This window comes from Camelus dromedarius, chromosome 12, assembly GCF_036321535.1.
Source record: "Camelus dromedarius isolate mCamDro1 chromosome 12, mCamDro1.pat, whole genome shotgun sequence".
In the NCBI taxonomy this organism is placed as follows: domain Eukaryota; kingdom Metazoa; phylum Chordata; class Mammalia; order Artiodactyla; family Camelidae; genus Camelus; species Camelus dromedarius.
This window is the reverse complement of record NC_087447.1, coordinates 49,123,270-49,147,929: the sequence shown is the minus strand read 5'-3', so window position 1 is coordinate 49,147,929 and position 24,660 is coordinate 49,123,270. Positions and strand designations below refer to the sequence as shown.

The 24,660-nt window shown below is 37.8% G+C and overlaps 1 protein-coding gene across 1 annotated transcript; it reads right to left on the bottom strand.

Annotated features, from left to right (window-relative positions):
- Nucleotides 1-513: 513 nt before the first annotated feature.
- On the bottom strand, nucleotides 514-24,576 carry SPCS2 (signal peptidase complex subunit 2). Its single transcript, XM_064492713.1, has 5 exons — nucleotides 24,421-24,576; nucleotides 11,751-11,834; nucleotides 10,844-11,003; nucleotides 6,170-6,305; nucleotides 514-1,299 (listed from the first exon to the last, which is right to left on the bottom strand). Exons 1-5 carry the CDS (start codon nucleotides 24,529-24,531, stop codon nucleotides 1,113-1,115), a joined length of 678 nt encoding a protein of 225 aa, XP_064348783.1. The 5' UTR covers nucleotides 24,532-24,576; the 3' UTR covers nucleotides 514-1,112.
- Between the last annotated feature and the right edge of the window lie 84 nt (nucleotides 24,577-24,660).

The following is a 24,660-nucleotide window of genomic DNA, read 5'->3' as shown; positions in this document are numbered from 1 at the left end:
GCCCAGTTCTTCTCTGACCACAGTGGGAAAATACTAGAAAAGATGCTGCTCACAACTCTGGAGCCAAACTCACAAGGTTTAAATCCCAGCTCTATTGGTAGCTATGAGACAATTATTCAATTTTAGTGCCTCAGTTTCCTCACCTATAAAATGGGGCTAATACTACTACCTACTATCTTAGGACTGTCGTGGGCATTAGTGAGCTAGTACATGTAAGGTACCTGGAACACTACCCGACACAAAGTACTGAGTGTCATTATTGTTATCACTGGAAAGCTAGTAGTTCCTCCTCTACAGGTCCTCAGGGACCTCTGATCTGTGAAGCAGCCTAGAAACAAAAGGAACCTATAGTAGTAAGACAGTTAACATGTACTGCTTTGTTCCTTCCATCAAGACTATGACTCCATTTTTTCACATATCTTTCCTTTTATTGAAAAAAATTTTAGAAAATGGCAGTTAATAAAGGGCACAAACAAATCAATGGGGATATACTAGTGGAAAACATAGACAAGATAAAACTAAAAATGCCACTGGCTTCTTTAATTGGTTAAGAGCACAAAATGTAACAGGCAGAAAGTCTGTTTCAAACAAATTAAAAAGCTGTGGGGGTTTCTTTTCCAATTCTCCCCAATTCAGATATATACACACCCACAAAAATGGTGTGTGAAGGAAAACTGTCATACACAAGAAGTTGTATCCTGAATTAAGGGAAACAGCTGTTGAAATGAGAATTAACACAATGAAGTCAGCAACAGGTTAACAATTTTAAAAACTGCATCTTAAACGCCACCATGGCACAAAGCTATACTATATAAAGTACTGCTAGGTATGAAGGAGGAAATCTGTATGGTTTTTAGCAAAAAATGCTTTTCCAGAAAAGCAAATCAAAACAATGTCATCAGCAGACCAAAGAGGCTATAGCTAGATATCAGAGCTACAACTTCTCGTATCTGAGCTAGAAAATCCTATTTATCCAGAACAGACTAAAATTTTAGGACAAAACAGGGACTTTTTAACATTTCTTACTTTATCCATTTTAAGTTCACTGTCTCTTTCTCCCTTACCCCTAATTCAGCATGATCCGGCAGAAAGACGGCTGCTTTTAGAAGTGGCTATTTTATTTTTCTTTCTGTAGCGAGACTGTCATGGAGCCTAGATATTTCAGGCTCATATGCATCCATGACCAGTGTCCCGCTGTGGTCAAAAAACTTAGCAATGGACTTGGTGAACTCGGCTTCCCGTTGCTGCTTTGTTCTTCCACTGATGAAGGTCAGCTTCAGAGTGTATTTGTCATCAAACCTGAGCAAAGACAACAAATCAAAAACTATACACAGACTTTCAACAGACTTTTCAACACAGACATTTAACAGTATAGCATTAAGTACTTTTTAAAAATTAATTTATTAATATTTAAAAAGTGCTTTACTATGAAAGTAACTTTCTCAATCAATGTCCATAATATAGATGCAGTTTTATAATCCAATAAACAACTCAAAAAGAATCATCCTACTGTTTTCGTGGAAAACCCACAGTAATTTTCTGGGGTAGTAATTGGATCCAACAGTTTTATAATTCCAATGAACAAGTTAAATCAGGGATCTCTAAATTTTGGAATCCCAGTATTAATAAACTTCAAGTAGGTATGAGCCCACATCTATCACTAATGACTCATGTTTCTTTCTGATGAATTGACATTACATTTCCAAAGTTCTGAAATGGCCAACGACCATAAGACTCTTCTTTAGACTCCTGATTGAAACCAAGAGCACTAAGGGTGGAGCTGGCTACTGGTGATATAGGGAACACACAGCACTAGCCTTTCAAAAAAAAAAAAAAATTACTGTGCATGCCCTTCACCTTGTCATAGACTGTTAAACCATATGGACCATCTTCTCTCACCTCTGGATTTCGGTTCGTTGTTATGCTAAGGGTCTTCCTAGTAGACACTTCTCTCCAATCTCACCTGACTAGTTCCCATTTGTTAATACTTGGGCATAAAACTTTCTGGGAAAACCTTTCCAAACACTCCCAAATTGCGTTAGATGTCTCTCCTATGTCATCCACAGCACCGTCAATCAATAGCTAACTCAAATACTGAGTGCCTGTCATTAGCTAGGTCTAATGATAGGCTCCTATGCTATCAGTGAGATTATCTCTTAAAGTGATGACTAAGTATTTGTTTTCTTCACTAGTCACAGGGATTCTTGAGGGCAAGGATTTTGTCTTACTTGTTTTCTATTCTTAGCTTGGCACTTGGTAGGCAAATTTTTATTAATGAATGAAGAACTCTTATTTTCACAGATGTTCCCCAATTCCAGGCTACACAGTCCTTGTTCCCTGTAATCAGTCTAGCTCCAGGTTCCACCCTGATCCCAGGCCAGGGATATCTTTTACTACACAAACTCCACAGATTTCTTAGCTACACCATAAGGTATATCGTGAAGGCCTTTACTATCTCCACCCACTAAAGAAGGTTTATAACATCAACCTCTGGCAGGCTGACATTCCTCCCCCAAGTCCTCTCTTTCTGTCTCCATTTAATTAGGGCATATTCAACGGATTGTCAGGCTGGTATTACCTTTAGAGGAAGCAGATGCTTAAGCATCTGTTTTTCTCAGCCTGTTTAAAACAGTAACACTATCACCTATTTTTCAGAATCACTGTTACAGTTGTAATAGTTCCTATCATTAACTGGTGTTTAAAAGATCATAGCTCCATAAATTGTTGTCTAGCCAGTTACTTCCAACCTGGATAGCTAGGAGTACAGGTCCTTGAACTATTTTCAACACCTCAAAAGTTTTTCTCAAGTTTTGATCACTGTTGCTAAGCAATATCACAGCAATTTTTGGACTTTTGAGTCCAGTTCCATGGTTCTGATGGTAGGACATGATCTAACAGAAATAGTTTCTCATTAATTGAACAAATATTTATTCAGGACCATCCATATGTCAGGCAGTTTTGGATGCTAAGGACATACAGTAATGAACACAGCAGAGTAATCTCTCTGTCTTTTGAGAGTTTTATTTTAGTATGTGTGAGGAAACCAACAATAAAATAAAAACTATGATGCTCTTTTAAATATGGAAAGTCTTCACTAAACAGATGTTTGAGCAGAGCCTAAAGAAGGTTAGAGAACAAGCTATCTGGAAAAAGAATATTCCAGGCAGTGGAAACAATGCAAAGGCCTGAGGCAAGCACATGCCTAGAATGTGTGAAGAACAGAAAGGAGGCCAATACAAACAATGGAGAGGGAGGAGATGCGAGTCACAGGAGGTGAGGGGTGTCTGCATGTATGTGGGATGCAGAGAATAGGTAAGTATGCACTTCTAAGCCATGCTTAGGAATTTAGTTTTTTCTGAGAGGATTTTGAGCTGAGGATTGAGTTGATCTGCCTTACATTTTAAAGGGATCACTCTGCCTCCTGTACTGGAAATAGACTATGGGCAGGGAAAGCAGCTGCAGAAGTCTATTAGGACATTATTATAGGAACCTAACTGAGAGATGATGGCAGCAGTGGAGATACTAAGTGGTTAGAATGAATCTAATTAGGAGGTAGAGCTGACAATCTGCTGACAATCTATCTGAAGGACTGAGAGAGGAGTTAAATGGCCTGAGTAACTAGGATGGAGTTGCCATTTACTGAGATTGGGAAAACAGGGAAAAGGAGGTTTAGATGAGGGATAGAAGAGTTAAGTTTTGTATATATTAACTATGAGATGCTCATTAGGATCCAATGTCAAATAGAAAGGTGGAACGTACCTGGAGTTCAGAGAATAGGTCTAGGATGAAAATACAGATTTAGAGATCTTCATCATTACAGATGGTATTTAAAATCTTGAAAGTCTAGATAAGATTACACCTAGTGAGTGAATATAGATAGAGAAGAGGTGGCAGGAACAAGCATTTCAAACTTAGAGAAAGAGGGTAATGAAGAATCACAGAGGAGACTAAGGAACAGACATTAAGAGAAAATTGTAAGACTACGGCACCCTAGAAGCCTAGTTTAAAAAAAAAAAAAAGAAGTATAACAAGGAGAGAGTGATCCACTGTGTTAAATGCTGCTGACAGGTCAAGTACGATGAGGAAAGAGAAGTAAAGATGAGCAGACCCCAGAAATAATGGGAGAGGAAGAAAAGGGGAGCAGGGAAATGGGGAGACCATATGAGAGAAGAAGGGAAGAGAAAAACAATTTTCCACTGGGAGAAATTACAATATATGCTCATGCCAGAGAGAATGACCCAGCAGAAAGGGAAACATCGCGTCAATGAGAAGGGATAGATGCTAGCGGACAAATGGAGAGGAGGCTTCAGACAGGAACTGAGAAAGAAGGCAGGGTATGATGAGCACTGTGAGTGGATAACGATGGGAGACTTCTCATTGCTTCTATCTTCTCAGAAACAAAAAGAATATGAGAACGAAGATGGGTGAAGAGGACAAGAGGTTTGAGAACAGAGGCGAAGGTATGACAGATCCTCTCGGACAGTGAGAGAGTAACTGGATTACAGAAGTGCCAGGGAATCTAAGCAGGGAAAGGAGGAAGTGAGACACTGAAGGGATGAGGTACAGTGAAAAGGTGGGAGGCTCAATGGGTTATTGATGCCACTGGGGCTGAATAACTGTTGGGACAAGAGAACAAGGAGACAAACTAGAAAAATAGAAAGCAGTGGTCAGAGAGTGGGATACTTAGAAGTGAAATTATTGAAGGTAATTAGTTATCAGTAACAGTAAGGTCTAGGGTATGTAAGGGAAATAAATATTTAAGACATGGCAGAAAACAAGATAATCAGACAGGAAGTAAAACTGAGAGACCACAGTACTGGAATAATCACCTACATGGATACTGAAATTATCAAGCCTTCTGAAAGGAACTATGTTAGAGAGAGTGCCAATGAGTCAGGAGTCATCTCCAAGGAAAGAGAAGCAAGTCTGTATTTAACTACAATGAGACAAAAAGAGGTGGCATATTTCCTCTCCACAGGCACCAACAATGTGGCAGTTGGTAAAAGTCAACAGGTAATGTGAAAAAAAATCAGAGCCCTCTTATACTGCTAGTGGGACTGTAAAATGGTGTAGCTGTTTTGGAAAACAGACTGGCAGTTCCTCAAGCAATTAAAAAAGAGTTACTATATGATCCAGCAATTAAAATGTATGTCCACACAAAAACTTGTACATGAATGTTTATAGAAGCATTATTCATAATAGCCAAAAGGTGGAAACGACTCAAACATCCATCAACGAATAAATGGATAAATAAAATGTGGTATGTCCTTACAATATAACATCAGGCATAAAAAGGAATGAAGTATCAATACATGCTACACTATGGCTGAACCTTGAAAACATTATTCTAAGTGAAAGAAGCCAGTCACAAAGGATCATGTATTATATGATTCCATTCACGTGAAATATCCAGGACAGGGAAATCTAGAGACAGAAAGTAGATTAGTGGGTATTTAAGGCTGGAGCAATGAGGAGACAGGGAGATGACAGTCAAAGGGTACAGTTTCTCTTGGAGACGATGAAAATGTTGTAAAGTTACCTGTGGTTATGGTTGCAAATATCTTTAAACACACTAGAAACCACTGAACTATATACACTTTAAATAGGTGAGCTATAGTATCTGAACTATATTTCAATAAAGCTGTTAAAAAAATACCTAAGTCAGAATGAAAATAATGAAATCAAGATGTTGCTAAGGTCTAGAACTCTGCAACTCTGCTCTAGGGGCCTGGCACAGGGTACAGATTTATGATGGCTGAGGCCAAAATGGCAGCTAGGAGCCCTGCCAGCAGGAGAAAGAACCAACATCAGAATGAAAGTCTGCTCCTTCTTACATGCATCTCAAGTTGGTAATGACAGAAGCTGTTTATTAATTTATAATTCTTACTCTAATTGGCTCAGTTTATTGGCCACAAGGAAAAAGAGACTCATTTTTCATTCTTCCACCAAAGTGTACCTTCTCCCAGTTTATCCCCACTATCTGTGATAAATCATGCTATCTCAGAAGTGTAATGCTAGGGAAAATCTTCTAGGTCATTCATAACCCTTCATTTTACATGACTAACACTATGACCTGCAAAGAATAGGCATACAACAGTCTGTTGATAATGACTAAATACCCAGAGAAAATCCAACCGCAGGATTTAAGAATCTGTGAGGATAGTCATACCTTTTGAGACTAGACGACAGTTGCCAAATGTCATCAGGATCCATCCCTGTAGGATCTTTCCTGTGCGCCACAAGAAAGATGCTCTTTTCCTTATACGAGGTATAAATAGTCAGGATCCCCATCATCACAAAATAGGTTCAGATAAAGTTAAGGGAGAACACACAAACATACACACAAAAGAGAAATAACACAAAATGACAAGCAAGGGCTACAAAAACTTTCCTAATGGTGGTCCTAAAGGATAGAGTTTTGCTTGCTGCAAAAACACTGAAAATTTAACTATTTCATTTTCATCCTTATGTTTATATACCAAGAGAAGCAAGGCTCTCTCTGGTTAAATTTAGTAAAGAACACCTCAAAAAGGAAGAAAGGAAAAAGGAACAGAGCATAAACCAGCTCTCATCTTTTCTGCTCAAGGACAACATATATAAGATCCTCTATTACCTAGTTTGTAAGTACTTGTGCTATTTCTCTATACAATTCAAAACTAATAATCACAATGGACTTGACCGTGCTCAACCAATTTCAAGGATCAGTCAAAGAGAAGAAAATCTACCTCAAATTAGTTTACTATAAGAACAATTACTTCCTATATACATGTAGGCTTATTATTATATTCAGTTTTTCATAGGAGTAACTACCGTATTTGAGTAGCTGTGTGCCAGAAATTGGCATAAGAGCTTTGTGTACATGTGTCATTTAAATTTTATGGACGCGCTAGGCAGGAAAGTATAGTACGAAGTGTATGAGCTTTGGAATAAAGCAGTCCTAGATTTGAATTCAGGCTTTTAACTAATGTAACCTTGACAAGTGACTCCTTTCCCCAAGGCGTAATAATATCACCTCTAAAATGGGGATAAAACTGACTTTTTAGAATTGTCACGAGATTTAGAGATGGTATATATTTTTTAGTCTGTGAAAAATATCACAGATTTTTTAAAAAAAATTTTACTGAAGTGTAGTTGATTTACAATGTTAGTTTCAGGTGTATAGCAAAGTGATTGTTATACATATACATACACATATATATTTTCTTTTCAGAGTCTTTTCCATTATGTGTTATTACAAGAAATTGAATATAGTTCCCTGTGCTATATAGTAGGTCCTTGTTGTTTATCTATTTATATATATATAGTCATGTGTGTCTGTTAATCCCCAACCTGTAATTTATGCCTCTCCATCCTTTTCCCTTTGGTAACCAGATTGTTTTGTATGTCCGTGAGTCTCACAGAAGATATTCATAATGGTAGTCATTACTATTATAAAAATGACATGATTATAAAAGTGGCAAGATGTTGTTCTGTTTTAAACAAGTATAACCAAACAGATGAAATTCCATTGAGGCTGATCTCTTGGGAGACTACATATTAGTAATAAGGTTGTTGTCATTGTTCAAATTTCTTTGCAACTCCTTTGGGAACTTTTTTCAGAACCTATGGCATACTCTTTTGAACTGTTGTCTTAATAGTGAAAAAGTTCACACTGGGATCATTTATCTGATACTGAAAGGAGTTAAGGTATAAATTCTGGGACTGTGATTTGGGATCAATTTGGACAATACCAATTTTGACCAAGACCTGCTTTATTAAATGGCTTTCTAGCTGCCTCTGAAGAAAAATTCCCAAAGCGGAGTTTTTAGAACTATTTCAGGCAGTGGTAAGATTGTGATGAAAAGTAAACTACCTATCAAAATGATTTATTTTAAACAACTAGTACACAGCAGTAGTACTAAGTGGCTATTAAGAATGAGGTAGTCCTGTATATACTAACATGGAAAGACATTCAAAGTATTTTTCAAATTAAAAAGTTCAGTATGCACAAACTGACTTGGGGAAGAGGGAGTGGCAACCACAAGAAAATTGTTACTGTGAACATATAACTTTACATACCAAAAGCTTTATTTATTTATTTTTTTTAGTTTTTTTTAAACCAAAAGCTTTATAAAATCTCTCATTTAATCTTTATGCTAATTCTTAGTGTGTATTACTCATATTTACAAATGAGCAGCGTTCAGTCTCCAAAAAGTTAAATTCTATTGGCACAACTCACAAAATTACTTGGGATTTCAAACTCAGGTCTATTAAGTGTGCAATAACATTATGTCTAAAAACAATGTACATACCTTAATCTAAAAATACTTCATTGTTAAAAAATGCTAACTATCATCTGAGCACTTCAGTGAGTCATAATCTTCTTCCTGGTGGGAGGGTCTTGCCTCAAATGTCGATGGCTTCTGACCGATCAAGGTGATGGATGCTGAAGGTTGGGGTGGCTGTGGCAATTTCTTATAATAAGACAACAATGAAGTTTACTGCATCAACTGACTCTTCCTTTCAAATACCTCTATAGCATGCAATGCTATTTGATAGCATTTTACCCACAGTAGAATTTCTTTCAAAATTAGAATCAATCCTCTCTCAAATCCTGCAGCTTCATCAACTAAGTTTATGTAATATTCTAAATCCTTGTTGTCATTTCAATAATCTTCACAGCATCTTCACCAGGAGTGGATTCCAGTTCAAGAAACCATCCAGAAGCAACTCCTCATCTGTTAAAGTTTGGTTATGAGATTGCAGCAATACAGTCACATCTTCAGGCTCTACTTCTAATTGTCGTGATCTTGTTATTTCTACCACATCTGCAGTTACTTCCTCCACTGAGATTTGAACCTCTCAAAGTCATACATAAGGGCTAGAATCAATTTCTTCTAAAGTCCTGTTAATGGTGATATTTTGTCCTCTTCCCATGAATCACAAATGTTCTTAATGGCATCTACAATAGTGAATCTTTCCCAGAAGGTTTCAATTTATTATGCCCAGATTCATCAGAGGAATCACTATCCAGGGCAGTTATAGCATTACAACATATTTCTTAAATAATAAAGCCTGAAAGTTGAAATCACTCCTTGAGCTATGGCTACTAAAGGGATGTTGTATTAGCAGGCATGAAAACAACATTAATCTTGCTATACATCTCTATCAGAGTTCTTGGATGACTAAGGGCACTGTCAACAAGCAGTAATATCTTGAAAGGAATTTTTTTTTTCTGAGTAGTAAGTCTCAACAATGGGCTTAAAATATTCAGTAAACAATGCTGTAAACAGATGTGCTGTCATCCAGATGTGCTGTCATTAAGGCTTTGTTGTTCCATTTGCAGAGCAGAGGCAGAGCAGATGTAGTATAATTCTTAAAAAGCTTTAGAATTTTCAGAATTGTAAATAAACATTGACTTCAGTTTAAAGTCACCAGCTGCAAGAGTCAGCCTGTCCTTTAAAGCTTTGAAGCCAGGCATTGTCTTCTAACTACAAAAGCCCTAGATGGCATCTTCCAATGTAAGGCTGTTTCATGTACATCAAAAATCTGTTGTTTAGTGTAGCCACCTTCATTAATGATCTCAGCTAGATCTCCTGGATAACTTGCTGCAGCTTCTACATCAGCAGTTGCTGCTTCACCTTGTACTTTATGTTATGGAGATGGTTCTTTCTCTAAATCTCATGAACAACCCATGTTAGCTTCAAACTTTTCTTCTGAAGATTCCTCACCTCTCTCAGCCTTCATAGAACTGAAGACAGTTCGCTGTGCTCTGGATTAGGCTTTGGCTTAAGGAAATCTTGTAGCTGGTTTGATCTTCTATCCAGACCACTAAAACTTTCACCATATCAGGATTAAGGTTCTTTCGCTTTCTTACCATTCATGTGTTCACTGGAGTAGCACTTTTAATCTCCTTTAAGAACTTTTCCTTTGCATTCACAATTTGCCTCACTATTTGGCACAAGAGTCCTAGAGTTTGGCCTATCTTGGCTTTCAAAATGCCTTCCTCATCACATTTAATTATTTCTAGCTTTTGATTTAAAATGAGAGACCTGCAACTCTCCCTTTCATTTGAACAATCAGAGGCCACTGTAGGGCTTAGTTTCAATATTACTGCATCTCAGGGAATAGGGAGGCCCCAGGGGAGGGAGAAGACAGGTGAATGGCTGGGCAGTGGAACAGTCAGAACACATACATTTATTAAGTTTGTTGTCTTACATGGGTATGGTTTGTAGTGCCACAAAAAACAACTACAATATTAACATGAATGCTCACTGATTACATATCACCATAACAAATATAATCATTGAAAAGTCTGAAATATTGAAAGAACTACCAAAACATAACACAGAAATATAAAGTGAGCAAATGCTGTTAGAAAAATGGCACTGATAGACTTGCTCAAGATGCATGGTTGCCACAGATCTTCCATTTGTTTAAAAAAAAAAAAAAGTAGCTGTGAAGCATAATAAAACAAAGGGCAATAAAGTGAGGTAAGTCTATACCCTGGAATGAGAGGCTTGAAGCAGCCCGGTCAAATGGGAAAAGTTCTAGGCTAGAAATGAGAAGAGCTGGGTCTCACTATTACTATTACTGTGTTTTGCTATTAGTTGTTCACACTTGGATTATAATAACCTCTACCAATAACCCAAAAGAATTTAAGATAAAATAACAATACTGAATCTAAAATGTTAACAATAATTACTACATAATCTACAAATGCCCACATTTCATAATGTTAAATCCTAACATTAGCAGGCCCCAGGCTTGAAGTTTATTTTTTGTAGGGAGCAGGGACAAGTATCAGTAGAAAATTTAAAAAACTGTCAGTAGAAAACAAACATGAGCTTCAATAAAGGATATGATATGACGCACAAAGCCAAAACAGGCTTGGACTCTGGAAAGGGGTGCATATAATCCCAAATCAAAGCCACTAAGGCAAAGAAACAGGAGATGGTACAGATGGTGAGGCGACCGTCAATTAGACCAAAATTCTCCACATACTTGTACTTTTCCAGAAGTACCTAGTGAGAAGAACAAGGAATCAAGCTATTAGGAATACCTCCTTCTCTGTACTGCCTTTAATTCTTAATTTCCATGATAAAAGTTATCTTAATCACACAAATGACCAAGTAGTTCTCTCCAACCAGGATTTTGCCACTGCAAGCAAAAAAAGACTCAAGTTGTTTACAATGATCCCAGAGAGAAAGTTCATCAGCTTTTTCTACTTTTTTTTTTAATCCTCAACTTCTTCCCTAGGATGAAGCTAAAAATTTCTTTTCCTCGTTTTAAATAGAGAGATGAATGGGAAGGGTATAGCTCAGTGGTAGAGTGCATGCTTAGCATGCACAAGGTCCTGGGTTCAATCCCCAGTATCTCCATTAAAAAAAAAATAAATAAATAAACCTAATTCCCACCTCCCCAAACAAACCCCAATCAAACAAAAAAATAAGCAGAGAGATGATCCATCATGGATGAATGTCCTATATCCCCTCAACCTTCTTGTCTCTAGGCTAATTAACCTCAAAAACAATAGATTACCAGCTTTCTGGAATTTAAGACTTAGAGAAGCCTGAGGTAGGTAACAATTAGATTTTAACACATGTCCCCTATATACACTGCAAAGATTTTAGAAAATACTTTCTGGCTCAATTTCTAACACTGAAAACTAAGGTCATTCCAAGTCACAGAAGAAAAAAATCCTGCAAGAGATGTGTCACCAGCTGTACCCATACTAACAGACACCCCCTCCCCCAATCTCAAGAAAGTACCTTTTTGGCAGAATCATCCAAAGAATTTTTCACAGCTGATCCATCCCATTTGTCAATTTTTACAGGCTTATCATCAATCTTCCACTGTAAAACAAATAAATAAGTTGTGCATTAAGAGACATGGTATCTTACTGAAAGTAAAATGAACTACTTCTTTAAGAGCATCCTCAAGTATATATAACATTTACTCTGTCTTCTGATGCTGGACAGCTAAAAGACAAAACAGTTACAAATGAAGTTGAAGGAGACCAGGTCACTGGAATCAGGTGGTACGCATATGATGTTGCCAGTCTTCATGTTGGTTAAACTATGGCACACCCAGATATCCTGAGAAGATAGAGGGGCATGGGTGGGAGTGAGATTTCTCAATGTATACCTTTTTAATTTTTGACCATGTGAATGGATTATATAGTAAATTTTTTCAAATACAAGTGATTATGTGAACATAGCTTAAGGGGAACAGGATACTACAAATAATCCGATAAACCTGCCTTTCATAGATCATAATGCCCAACTCTTAATTTTTTTATTTCATAAAATTATTTAATTCATAAAAATTACAAACCAGCAGGCAATCCAAAATTCATTTGGCTTTAGAATAGATTTTACTGAAGGACAGAGACGAGAACTTCTCATTTCTCTTTCTGATTGAGTACAAGTTCACAGACACTGCATGTAAGAAATAAAGATGGAACAAATATCTGTAAAATGAGAAGACTTTAAAATAATGTAGAAATATAATTTATTAAACTTAACTTTGTGATTCTATATATTTTTACACAAAAAAGAAAAACTATTCTGTGAAGTTTGTTGAGAGGAAAACGTGAACTAAAACGGTCATACTTCAAATGATTAACAATCAGGGTTTTTTCTCTTTGGTGTCAAATAAAATCAAGCATTTTTTTGAGATAATTACTAGTGGCAGCCATGTTGTAATAATGAGTCTCACAGCCTGCCAGCCTAGAAATCAAACATGACACCTAATTTTAAAAATACTAATGGGACTGGGAAGAAATTAACAGGCTACCTAGCTAAATATAATCATTGAAAAGTCTGAAATATTGAGAGAATTACCAAAACATAACACAGAGATATAAAGTGAGCAAATGCTGTTAGAAAAATGGCACTGATAGACTTGCTCAAGATGCATGGTTGCCACAGATCTTCCATTTGTTTAAAAAAAAAAAAAGTAGCTGTGAAGTAAATCCCGTTTTGATAACAGCAAGCAAAACAAAGAACTTGTACAGCCAGAATCCATAACAGACTTTATTTGTGAATCAAAGTCATTAAAAGACTTTTTTGGCTCATTCCAAAAAAAAAAACTATACTCTCAAAGAAATTCAGCTATACATACATCACAGAAAGGAAATGTGCCTCTACAATTCAGAGGATAATCCACTGTGTACATGAAAAACCTTAGCCTATCTCAAAGCAAATAGCATCTCTGCTGTAGTACAGACACACATCTGGAAAAAGGGCAGGAGGGTGTCCATTTCCCATCATTCTCGAAAACTGCCCATCAACTAAAATGTATGCTACCTGTCATGTACTCTCTCCTTCTATTCAGGATATTTTAGAAACTGTCTTTTCTTTCTCACTTTTACCTTCCTCAACCCTAAGTGCAAATTACTTTCCCTTTGTAGCAATAAAAAGATGAAGCAAAGGTTGGTTTCTTTTATGTTGACCCTCATAGGATAAACTACGAAGAAAAGCTCTGTGAAGAAGAATTCATATAGGCTTGAGACTTCCATCCTTAGAAAGGCCTGCTTTTTAAAAAGGATGGTCCTTGGCTGGCATCTGGGAAGTTGGCTGGTAGTTTCCTAGGCTGATATTAAAACTTTCCCTAAACTGTAAACAATGTGGTGTGTGCTAAACACCTGTTTTCCTTCTAGGAGTCTGGAATTTTGTCATGGGTTAGGCAGAGGGTGCCAACTTAACGAGCCCCCAGTAAAAAACTTGGGCACCGAGTTTCTAGTAGGCTTCCCTGGCAGACAACACTTCACACATATCACCATAGCATGTTGTTAGAAGAATTAAGCACATTATGTGGAACTCCAGGAATCTTGCATTTGGTTTCCTCTGGACTTCATCCTATGCACCTTTTCCCTTTTGCTGTTTTTGCTTTGTATCTGTTTGCTGTAATAAATCTTACCCAATAGGACAACCACACACTGAGTCCTGTTGAGTCCTTCTAGTGAATCATTGAACAAAGTGATATTGGGATTTCTGATACACAGGCAGTATTGCCAATTAAGATACAGAAGATGTGGTAACTACACACACAATTCACACAATTCCTCTTCCCTTTATTCCCTCCTGCATATTATGGATACATGTATATTGGGCATAATCAACAAGTATTGACTTATTTAGTTATTATTTACACCAAGGTCACGTATGTACATAGTTTAAAAAGTAAAAGAGTTCTGTAAGTTGCTATAAAAAAAAAATCAGTCCTGTTTCCACTTAAGACTCTTGCTATTGTCATTTCCCACTCCCCAAAGAGAGACACAAATTTCAACTTCTTTGGCTGATTTTTTTTTTGGTATTCACCTCTATATCTCTGGGGGAAAAAGTCTGTATTATTAATTTTGTCAGCTTTTGGTATTAAATCTATTGACTTTTCACCATGAAGATAAGATTTAACTGTTTCATCCTCTGCCATTCTCACAGTTATTTTTCTTGCTTATCCCTCACCACTTTTTAAGATAGTCATAGTAGATCAATATTGATTTGATCTCATATAATACCTTAATTTTGGCTAGATCATTATTTGGAGTTTACATTTTGACCCTAAACGTTATTCACAGATTACTCACGTAGTGTATTACCTTTTTTTTCCTGCTAGTTTTTTGTTTTCCTTGGAGCTACTGTTGTTTTCGTTTTTAATTATACAATGTGTTCCTCACCAATATATTCTCAAAATCTCCAACTGTTTAAATCTCCTCTCAATATGTGCAGACATATTCAGCATTCTGTGAATTTCATCTTCTGGGAGAAATCTCTCTTGGAGCCTTCTGACCTGCTTCAGTCTATGTGGACTGCTTTCCAGGACTGCTGTGTAACTGTCATCCTGGAATCTCCCTTTACCATGACCCTGGGGGTTCCCTTAACCTCCTCTTGGGCTGAACTTCCTTTTCTTAGATACCATGTCTTTCTCTTAGTTTATCATTCCCTTGATTTGGGAACACATCCTCTAGTGGCTTCTGTGAAGGATGGCATATGGGAAACAGATTTTGAGACTACATCTGAAAATATCTTTTTATTCTACCCTCACACTTAAATAAGAGAAATGATTTCTCTTCAAAAATGTCAAAGTTTTACTTCATTGTCTCAACAGAGCATGTGACTACTAAGATTTCTGAAGCCATTCTGATTCCTGATCCTTCATATATGATTTTTTTTCTGGAAAAATTCACAGGAAGTTCTTTATGTTGCCAGTATCTAAGATATCAAGATGATGTCCCTGAAGCAGGTCAATTTTCATCCACTGTTAAACTGCTAGTACCACTGCAAGGCCCTAAGCAGCTCCTCAATCTGGAAGCCAGTGTCCTTCAGGTTAGAAAACAAGATGTCAGAGTACTAAATGTGACAGACAGTAAGTGACAGGCAACAGAATTCATTAGGGCTAACTTACAAATACATGGTTCACGATAAAACTGTCCCCTTCTTTAGTGACAGAAACATTTTTACTTGCCTTAATCTCTGAACTCAACACTGAGGCAAATTCTGTTTGTGATTATTCTCTCAGAGATGTATTAGAATTCAAACCAGAACCTGCGTGGATTTACACTGAATACAGACAGATGTAGGCAAATACATGTTTCCCTTACTCAGTAAGGTGGGCCCTTAATATGCAAAGGAATATAGTACAATGGTTAAGAGCTACAGCTTTAGAGTCACACTACTTGTGTTTAACTCTAACTATTCCATTTAACAGATAGATGATGCTGGGCAAATAATTTGATTTTTCTACAGCCTTAGCTTGCTCAATAGTAAAATGAAGCTGGTAACAATATTTCACAGGTTAGTATGAGGATTAAATATTATAATACACAGCATAGTGCCTGTTACAAGACAAGTAATTATTAAAAATTCGCTATTGTTATTAATTGTGTGAAACTACATAAAACACCGCATCATAATACATGTATATGTGGGTACATGTATTGGCTCCCTTGCTACGTAATAGGAAAAGCACATTTTTGCATTCTCAGCCTGGGATACAATATAGTATCAATGGCTACTTATTGAAAAAAAGAAAAGAAAAAGACTTCTAAAATGTTAACTTTCAGTTTATCAAATGTACACATGGCTGAAATGATGTCATTTGGTTCTTTCTTGTCCACAGAATTCCTTACTTATTGAGCACATATGCATTATGTATTGTACTAAATGTTTTATACACACCATCTAATTTAATCCTTACAATAACCCTATTAAGAACAATAACCATCTGCTATGGACAAATGTGTATGTCTAGCCCCATCCATGCTCCCCATCTCCCTCCCAAAATCTTACGGTGAAATCATAACCCACAGTGTGATGGTATTCAGAGGCGGTGCCTTTGGGAAGTAATTGGGTCACGAGGGTAGAGCCCTCCTGAAAGGGATTAGTGCCCTGATAAAAAGACAGAGAAAGCTTGCTTTCACTCTCTTGTTTTCCACAATGTGAGGATACAAGAAAGCTGTCTGCAACCAGTTACGAGGGTCTTCACTAGACCCAACCATGCTGGCACCCTGATCTTGGACTTCCCAGCCTCCAGAACTGTGAGAAATAAATTTTGGTTGTTTAAGCTACTTAGCCTATGGTATTTTTTTGTTACAGAAGCCCAAACTGACAAGCAACTTCCTTTTACAGTTAACACTGGGGGTTTAAGAAATTTGCCCAAGGTGAAAGCCAGTAAGTGATAAAGCCAGGACTCAACAATCAAGTTTTCATGATTTCAAAACTTAGGCTCTTTCACTATTCCACACTGCTTCCCATAAAGTGTAAGGAAAGGAATTATTAGCCATCAAAAACAAAAGGACACAGACCCCTGAAGTGATAGCCATACAAAGTACCTTGATTCTTATCTAATATTATAGTTAGTAACATTACAAAAAATCTAAAAAAGACTTTAGTTTTGAATATGCCAGCAAAATCTTCAGGTTATCAAGTATTTTGAACTTTCCATTTTCCTCCATTTAAAACCAACTGCAATTTGACTGAAAATATAGCTCAAAAAGTCCTGTTTTTATTAAAGAAATCACTTTCCTGCCACTACCAACATAAGATACTTTACTGGCATACTTGATGCCAGACCTGGATGGCTAACTATTCACAAAAATTATGCATTCGATGGCTTTGACAGAACGTCACAGACTCACTTCAGTTATAATTCTACTCTGCAAATTTGAGTAATAAAACAATTTTAGTAATAGTGAAAATAGAAGTAAAGTTACACAATGATAAAGACCTCGGTGGATTCCTTCATAAATTTCCTTAGCTTGACAACTGGCCAGTAAGGCTCAAAGGATTCCTCAATTCACACTGAAGAGATAAAGGATACCAGAGGTCAGCTGTGCCAATGAAAGGACTCTGCTCTGATTTTAAAATAAGTGAGCATGGCTCTGAGAAAAACAAATAAACTTCTTGTCTCTCTTCTTTGGTCTCTCCCAGTTTAGAAAGTGGCTACAGGTGGGAAAGGGGTAAAGTAGTAGGAGATGAGGCACAAGACAAGACGGCTTGTTTACTAGGCTAAGGGACTTGGGACTTTATTCTGAAACAAGCAATGGAGGATATTTTAAGCAGAGAAACAACACATTTAAATTTGTTTTTTTTTTTTAAGTGATTTTTTTGTAGCAAACTAGCAGATGGCCTGGAAGGGAGTAACACTGGAGATAAACACATCAGATGGGTCCTGATTTAGATGCAGTGCCTGAATTAGAGCAGCAGCAAGGGGATGAAAGGGGAATATTTATGAAGTAGAATTGGCAGGACTTACTATCGGACTAGTTACAGGAAACATGAAAGAGAGAGGACAGAGATGACCATTCTACTAGAATTGGGGCTTAGATAACTATTTGAGTTGTCATGTTATTTTCCAGAAGGTACACAGGAGGCAAGAGGAGAAATACTCATTTATACATGCTGTTCAAGTTGTTTAAGCTCTTTAGTAAAATTGATTTCAGAATTTCCTTAAGATTATGAAAACTGATAGCACACTCAGAAGCTGAGATATCATTTGAGTTGGAAATATGCCCCCCTCCTTCCCAACATGCACACATTTGACAAAAGATCAGAAAGCAGTAAGTTCAAAATAAGAAAAAAACATTCAATTTGGGGAGAAAAATGTCTGTCTTGAGAATGCTTACTATCATCTAATTAAGATCCCAATTCAGAAATACTAGGATATCTCAAAGAGGGATATTACAGTTCTTTGCAAAATCATCTTCAATTTCAATCTATTTTTTATCAAAATGGCCAAGAAATACTTCAAATAAAATTACTTACTTAATAGTGGTTTAGTACTGGCTGCAGTTATCGCTGGAGTTAAGTTGGAGGTTAGAAATTACCACGTGTTAACTGTGAGCATGAACATTAGTGGCAACACCAGAGAAAGTAGAGGTCAGTAGACCATCTCTGGCTACTGAAGTCTAACATACCTATCAGATATTTAAGTGGAGATGGCAAGTAAGCATTTGGACATATAAGTCTCGGGCTTACTGGAGAGGTCCACATTGGAAATATCAATATGGAAGTCACCAATTTACAGGTGGTATTTAAGCATGACATTGGGTATCTCCTTGGGATGAGAGTCAATGGAAGAGAGGGCCAGGGCCTCGCCAATGTTTACAGGTCAGGAAGAAGACAAAAAAACAGTAACAATAAAGACAGAGACAAGTGGAGGAAGAGGAAACCCAGGGTGAGTGGTGTTCTAGAAGCCACATAAAGAAAGTATTTCAAGAAAGAAGTGATCAATGAGTCAAATACTCAAGGTCAGGTAATATGAGAAACCACTATTGAGATTGACAAGATGCAGGTCAGAACAGAGAAATGATGTAGGCAACAATTAAAAAAGGGACCCAGGTAGATGGAGGTTATTAACATCTGTGGTACCACTATATTACACAGTGGTGAATAAGTAGTTCAAAAGTAATAATTTGAAGCTTTCAAAGTTATTCCATAAACAGGTAAAAATAAAAAAAAATGAGTTTTCAAAACTGAGATCTAATTCACATACCATAAAGCTCATCATTTAAAAATGTACAATTCAGGGATTTTTATTATACTCACAAGGTTGTGCATGTTTACCATCTAATTCCAGAACATTTTCATCACCCTAAAAAGAAACCCCATGCCCACACGCAGTCACTCCAATCACTGCCCCTCCCCCCATTCTTGGCAACCACTAATCTACTTCCTGTTTGCTTGGATCTGCCTATTCTGGGCATTTCTTATCAATGGCCTCATACAATACGTGGCCTTTTATGACCAGCTTTTCTCACTTAATATAAAGCTTTCAAGGTTCATCTGTGTTGTAACATGTGTTGGTATTTCATTCCTTTTTATGTCCCAAGAATATACTACTGCATGGATATACCATGTTTATGGGTTGCTTCCACTTTTTGGCTATTGTAAATAATGCTGCTACGATCATTTGTGTACAAGTTTTTATGTGGACAAACATTTTCAATTCTCTTGAGTTTACAATTAGGAATAGAATATGCCAAGTCAAAAGGTAACTTTTTAAAAATTTCATCATCTTACATTCCCGTCAGAAATGTAGGAGGGTTCCAATTTCTCCATATCCTCACCAATAATGGTTATTTTTCTTTTTTCTTTTATTATAGCCATCCTAGTGGTATCTCATTGTTGTTCTGATTTGCATTCTCTAATAACTGATGTTGAGCATCTTTTCATGTCCTTACTATCCATCTGTATATCTTCCACGGATAAATGTCTATTTGTATCCTTTATTCTTTTTAAAATTACCTTGTCTTTTTATTATTGAGTTGAAAGATTCTTTATATAGTCAGATACTAGACCCTTATCAGATTTATGATTTGGAAATATTTTCTCTCATTCTGTGGACTGTCTTTTCACTTTTCTGATAGTGCTCTTTATCCTGAAAAAGTTTTGAATTTTGATGAAATGAAATTCATTATTGAATCTGAAACTCATTGAATAATGAAACTCATTATTCAAAGATAATGAGTTCAGAGATGCTGTTAAAGTTTAGTCTGCAAAACAATATTAAACATCTGCATCTTGTTTCTTTAAATACAGACACACATCACAGTAATGCCATAAAACTGTTCATCCTCTTTGTCAGAGCTGGGTTAGGGTACAGGCATACCACTCAGGTGTATGGCAAGCTGAGATACCATCAAAGAGAGCAAAAGAGTATACATGACCTAAGGACACATGGGTGGAGGGTGACAACGCCAAGGCTTCACCCAAATCATCCAACCTCAAAATAGATGCTCTTTCCACTACTACATTAGCTAGCATGTGGTCTGCTCCAGTATAAGAGGTAATGTACTAAATAAGGTAAGAGCACTGGATTAAGAGCTGGGAAGCCAAGTTATGGAATTTATGGTCTTGAACATGTGTGGTCTTGAACAAGTTACTTCATCTTCCCCTCTCCAACTGTGTCCAGGTCTATAAAATGAGGAGGCTGGAACAGATGAACTTCAAAGACTCTTCATCAGATACGTTTTTAGAGAAATCACTATTGATTAAAAACCAAACAAAAACAAACAAACCCCTTAAGATGTCAGAACCAGAAGGGATTTCTAAGACAGTCATCTAAGACAGTAGTTCTCAACCTGAATAAAATGTTAAACTGTTAAAATGTAGAGGATGGAAGAAAGTGAATGAAGAAAGGGAAGGAAGGAATAGCTATGTGTGAAAACATACAGCTGTTCAGGCCCCACCCCCCGAGAACCTGATTCTGGTTTGGGATGAGGTCCACAAATCTGTATTTTTAACTATAACCCCAAGAGTCTGATGCAGACAGTCTTCATATTATGTTATAAAAAATACTTCTAAGGAAGCTGAGGCCCTGACTAACCAGCTAGTCAGTGGCAGCTATATATGTTTTGTTGAATCCTTACTATATGCCAGACACCACCTTTTAAGGAAAATGCTATTATTATTTCCACTTTACAGATGAGGAAACTGAGATACAAGAGTATGCATCTGTTAAGTGGCAGAACAAGGATTCAAAGCCAGCCACTGGCTCCAGAACCTATGTTCTCAACAATTAAGATATAAAAGCTGTGCTTTAAGATCACACTGACAGTTCAGCCAGGAGACAGAAATCCACATATGAGGTTAGGAGGGTCTGGATATAGCTTACAGAAAGCAAGGTTTAATACCACATTTTAATAGCCCAGACAAAACCAGCCAGGAGACAGAAATCCAGCTACAAGGTTAAAAGGATTTGGATATAGTTCTGGAAAGCACGGTCAATTTTAATAGCCAAAATAAATGAAGCAAACAATTTTTCTTCATAGCCTGCTCTGTAGAACAAAATGCTTTGATGTATTTTGGGGAAAAGAACTTACTGCAATGATCTAATTTACGTTATTCTGTGATGGAGACTGGAAGGTTATATTTGCATACCTATTTTTAAGATCAGGAAACGAGAATTGCTTTGTTTTTTAAGTCTGTTTCACAGGAGCAGAAATTCACATCTGCTTAGGGAAAGCTAGAAGCACATTTGCATCTCTTTATTACATTTCTTCATGGCAAGTTAAACTACAGCTGCAGGAAATAAAATAAAAACACCCCCCCCAATCAAGACAAATCAAAGAGAATGTAAGGTAACAGCCTCTCATTCCCACAGAGCAGAAGTTTCTCTATTCATTCAGCTTCTGCTCCACTGAGAGTAACATTTTCCCCCATGTTCTCTTCCACAGTACCCTCGTTTTCAGACAATTAGAGGTACCATTCTCTAAGGTAGTTTCTGAAGACTGAGGTGGCAGATCTGAAGTTTTTTCTCTGCTAAATTCAATTATGCAAATGCTTATCTGTGTCGATCACTACAGAGAACTATAAGAACTGCTCATGGGAAACTGGACAAATACAAATTGGTAGAACAATTCAAGACAGTATGTCATATTAAATGACAGCTTAATTCCTATGTGCAATAAATGCCAGAGACTTCAGAGGAAAAACAACTCAATGTAAGGCTGAAGCGAAGTTTTCCAAGAAAAAGCACCTAAACACCTCCTCACTTATTTTCTCTTTCCTTGGCCCCTCAGTTCAGCCAAGTGCTCCTTTGTGAGGCCTTTTACCTATCTCTGCTACTCAAGTTAGGGTTCTCCTCACCTTGCATTCTATTTTTATAGCCATTTACAAAGAACATTTACCAATGTTATACAACTTAATATTTACAGTAAGCCTACAATATGTATAGGAATCCACATTGTTTACATAAGGAAATTTAAGTTCAGTAACATCACATAACTTACCCAAGGCCATGTAGTTCTTAACATGCTACACTAGAACTCAAATTTTTCTTTTCATACTAAATCCTATATGCTAATACAGTATACGGCCTTACTAGAAGATTTCTAATTTCTACCTTGCCAAACTATCTGAGTAATTTTCTAAAACCACTTTATATATAGTCTCAAAAACCTTCAAGGCTTCCTCCTCCTACTTCAAGCTATTCATGCCCTTCTCAACCTGATTCTACCTGTCACTACAGGTTTGAGAGAATAGTCAAGTCAACTAACTACATGAAAAACATCAGGCACCAACCATGTACCTTTTTGTTCAAAGACATTCTTACTTGGAATGCTGTCTGTTTCTGTCTCTGTCTCAAAATAAGGTCCCAGCTCCGCTCTCAAACATGAGGTGTTTCCCTGGGGCTCTCAACCCCTTATCAATTAGAAATTAAAGATCATCCTCTCATTTTAACTTCTGTAAAAAGTACACATTTGAACACACCAAATACATAAAAGTTTGGGTACCCCATGTCCTAAACACAGCTATATTAAGTACTTTCTGACAGTAGGATTCTTGATTTTTTTTCCTCTGCCATCACACAACTGTATTAGACACTATAGGTTACAGAGATCAATCACATATATCATCTCCTTTGATCCTCCCCAAAACTTTAACATTTCAGATGAAGGAAGGGAAGATTAGTGAGGTTAACTGACTTGCCAGCCTACATACAGTTTGAAAGTAGTGGAGCTACACTGAAGCCCAGATCTATGATCTCCAAATCCATGCTCTTCCAACAACGCAAGGATGCCATATACTTTTCAGTAATCACTGCCTTAGCAGACTGTCCTGCTTAATGTTTGCTGGTGATCATCTAAATAGAGGAAAGAGCAAGAGCAGTCAATGGGACAGAATGAACACAGGCCGTGAGGTGTTCACCCACCAGGAAGGCAGGATCTGTGTATGAAAACGACCATCAATTCCCAATACTCTCAACATAACTTGAAGCAATTTACCATCCCAACCCCCAGGACATGTTCCTGTCTCTTAAGGGTTAAGAGTGTGAGAACCACGTAATTAAAAACCAATGACATCCAAAAAGAAAAGCAAAAAGATCTGAATCTGAACTCCTCCATATTATCATGTATTCAATTCTTAAGAACCTACCATGTGTTAGGCACAGAAGTCTGAAAGCTGTTTTCAACTGAAGTAAGCAATTCTGACGATTTACTGTATTAAAGAAGCCAAGCTTACTATTTCTCATCAAACTGGCCCAGGGCCCTACAATGAGAACTGGAAGGGATCTTAAGGTCCATTAAGTCTAAGTCCCTCATTTTACAGATGAGGAAACAAGACACAGGGAGAACAGGCATATTTCAAGGTCACACAGCTAATCAGAAGGAGATCCAGGACTAGAACCCAGATCTCCACGCGATTATTTCTTCCAAGATGCTATGGAAAGGGCACGAAGGGCCAACCCAGGAGAAGAATTTTCCTCTTTTCCCCCTTTTCTTTTAAGCCCTCGTTGCTAGGACCGCAGTTTAAAAAACAAAATTGAATAGGCGGAGGAGAAGAGGTAAGCATGAGCAGGTAGCGGGCTCACCGATCCAATTCAACTAGTGCACTAGGTGGCAAGCACAGCGGGAAAAGAGAGAGTGAGGAAGGCGAGTGGAAAAAACATAAATCTTAAAGGCTTCCTGTCAGATCGCAGAAGTCAATACTCGAAGTTCAGTATTCGGGGTATCGTGATAAAATGCCTAGAAACTACAGTAAGCAAAAGGCCAAGAGCACTCTGGAATCTGCAGCAGCACGCAAGTGTGGTGGTCGTGGTAGGGAGTTTGGAGACTAGTGACTTCGAGTAGCTGCTTTCAGTCGAGATTCAGTTTTCCCTGCCGATGAAATGGGCACACTCCACAGTGGCCCCCAGCACCATCGAGGAAAAGCGATGGCCGCAATGAAGTGAGGGAATATCAAATAAGAAGCTGTGGTGGCCGCGGTTAAGGACACAGAATGCTTCCGATAAGAAAAGAAGCCTTAAAGAGGATAGAGCCCGGGTTTGAGGTGTATAGAGAGAGGGCTACAAGCGCCCGTAGGGTTCCCAAGGTGGACCAGACGAGGACTCCCCCTGAGAAGCCGCAGAAGAAAAGGGGGGCGAGGATGGGAAGGTGGGATCGCCGCCTCCCGGGCGTCCCAAGGCCTCGACTGTCCCCAGGAACCGACTCCTCACCTTGTCCAAAAAACCGCTGCGGCTACTGCCTGTCCCGCAGTTGGGGCCACCGCCAGCTCCACCACTACCTCCACCACCGGCTCTCCCGCCCTGAGCAGCCGCCGCCGCCATCTTGTCTGCCTCTGCTTCTCCCTCCCCTCCTACTTGTCAGAAGCCGATTGGCTGGAGCTGACGGCGTGACGCGCCGCGCTTAGTCCACCGGGATCCGTAGTTTGGGGCTGGCTGACGTGAGGGGGCCAG

Bases quoted from the DNA above. Each gene is read 5' to 3' on its own strand.
- SPCS2 (XM_064492713.1), bottom strand. From the start codon at position 24,531: ATGGCGGCGGCGGCTGCTCAGGGCGGGAGAGCCGGTGGTGGAGGTAGT. The intron at 11,835-24,420 runs GTGAGGAGTCGG...TTTGTTTTACAG, and splicing joins GCAGCGGTTTTTTGGACAAG to TGGAAGATTGATGATAAGCC. The intron at 1,300-6,169 runs GTATGACTATCC...GTCTTTGCTCAG, and splicing joins CTGTCGTCTAGTCTCAAAAG to GTTTGATGACAAATACACTC.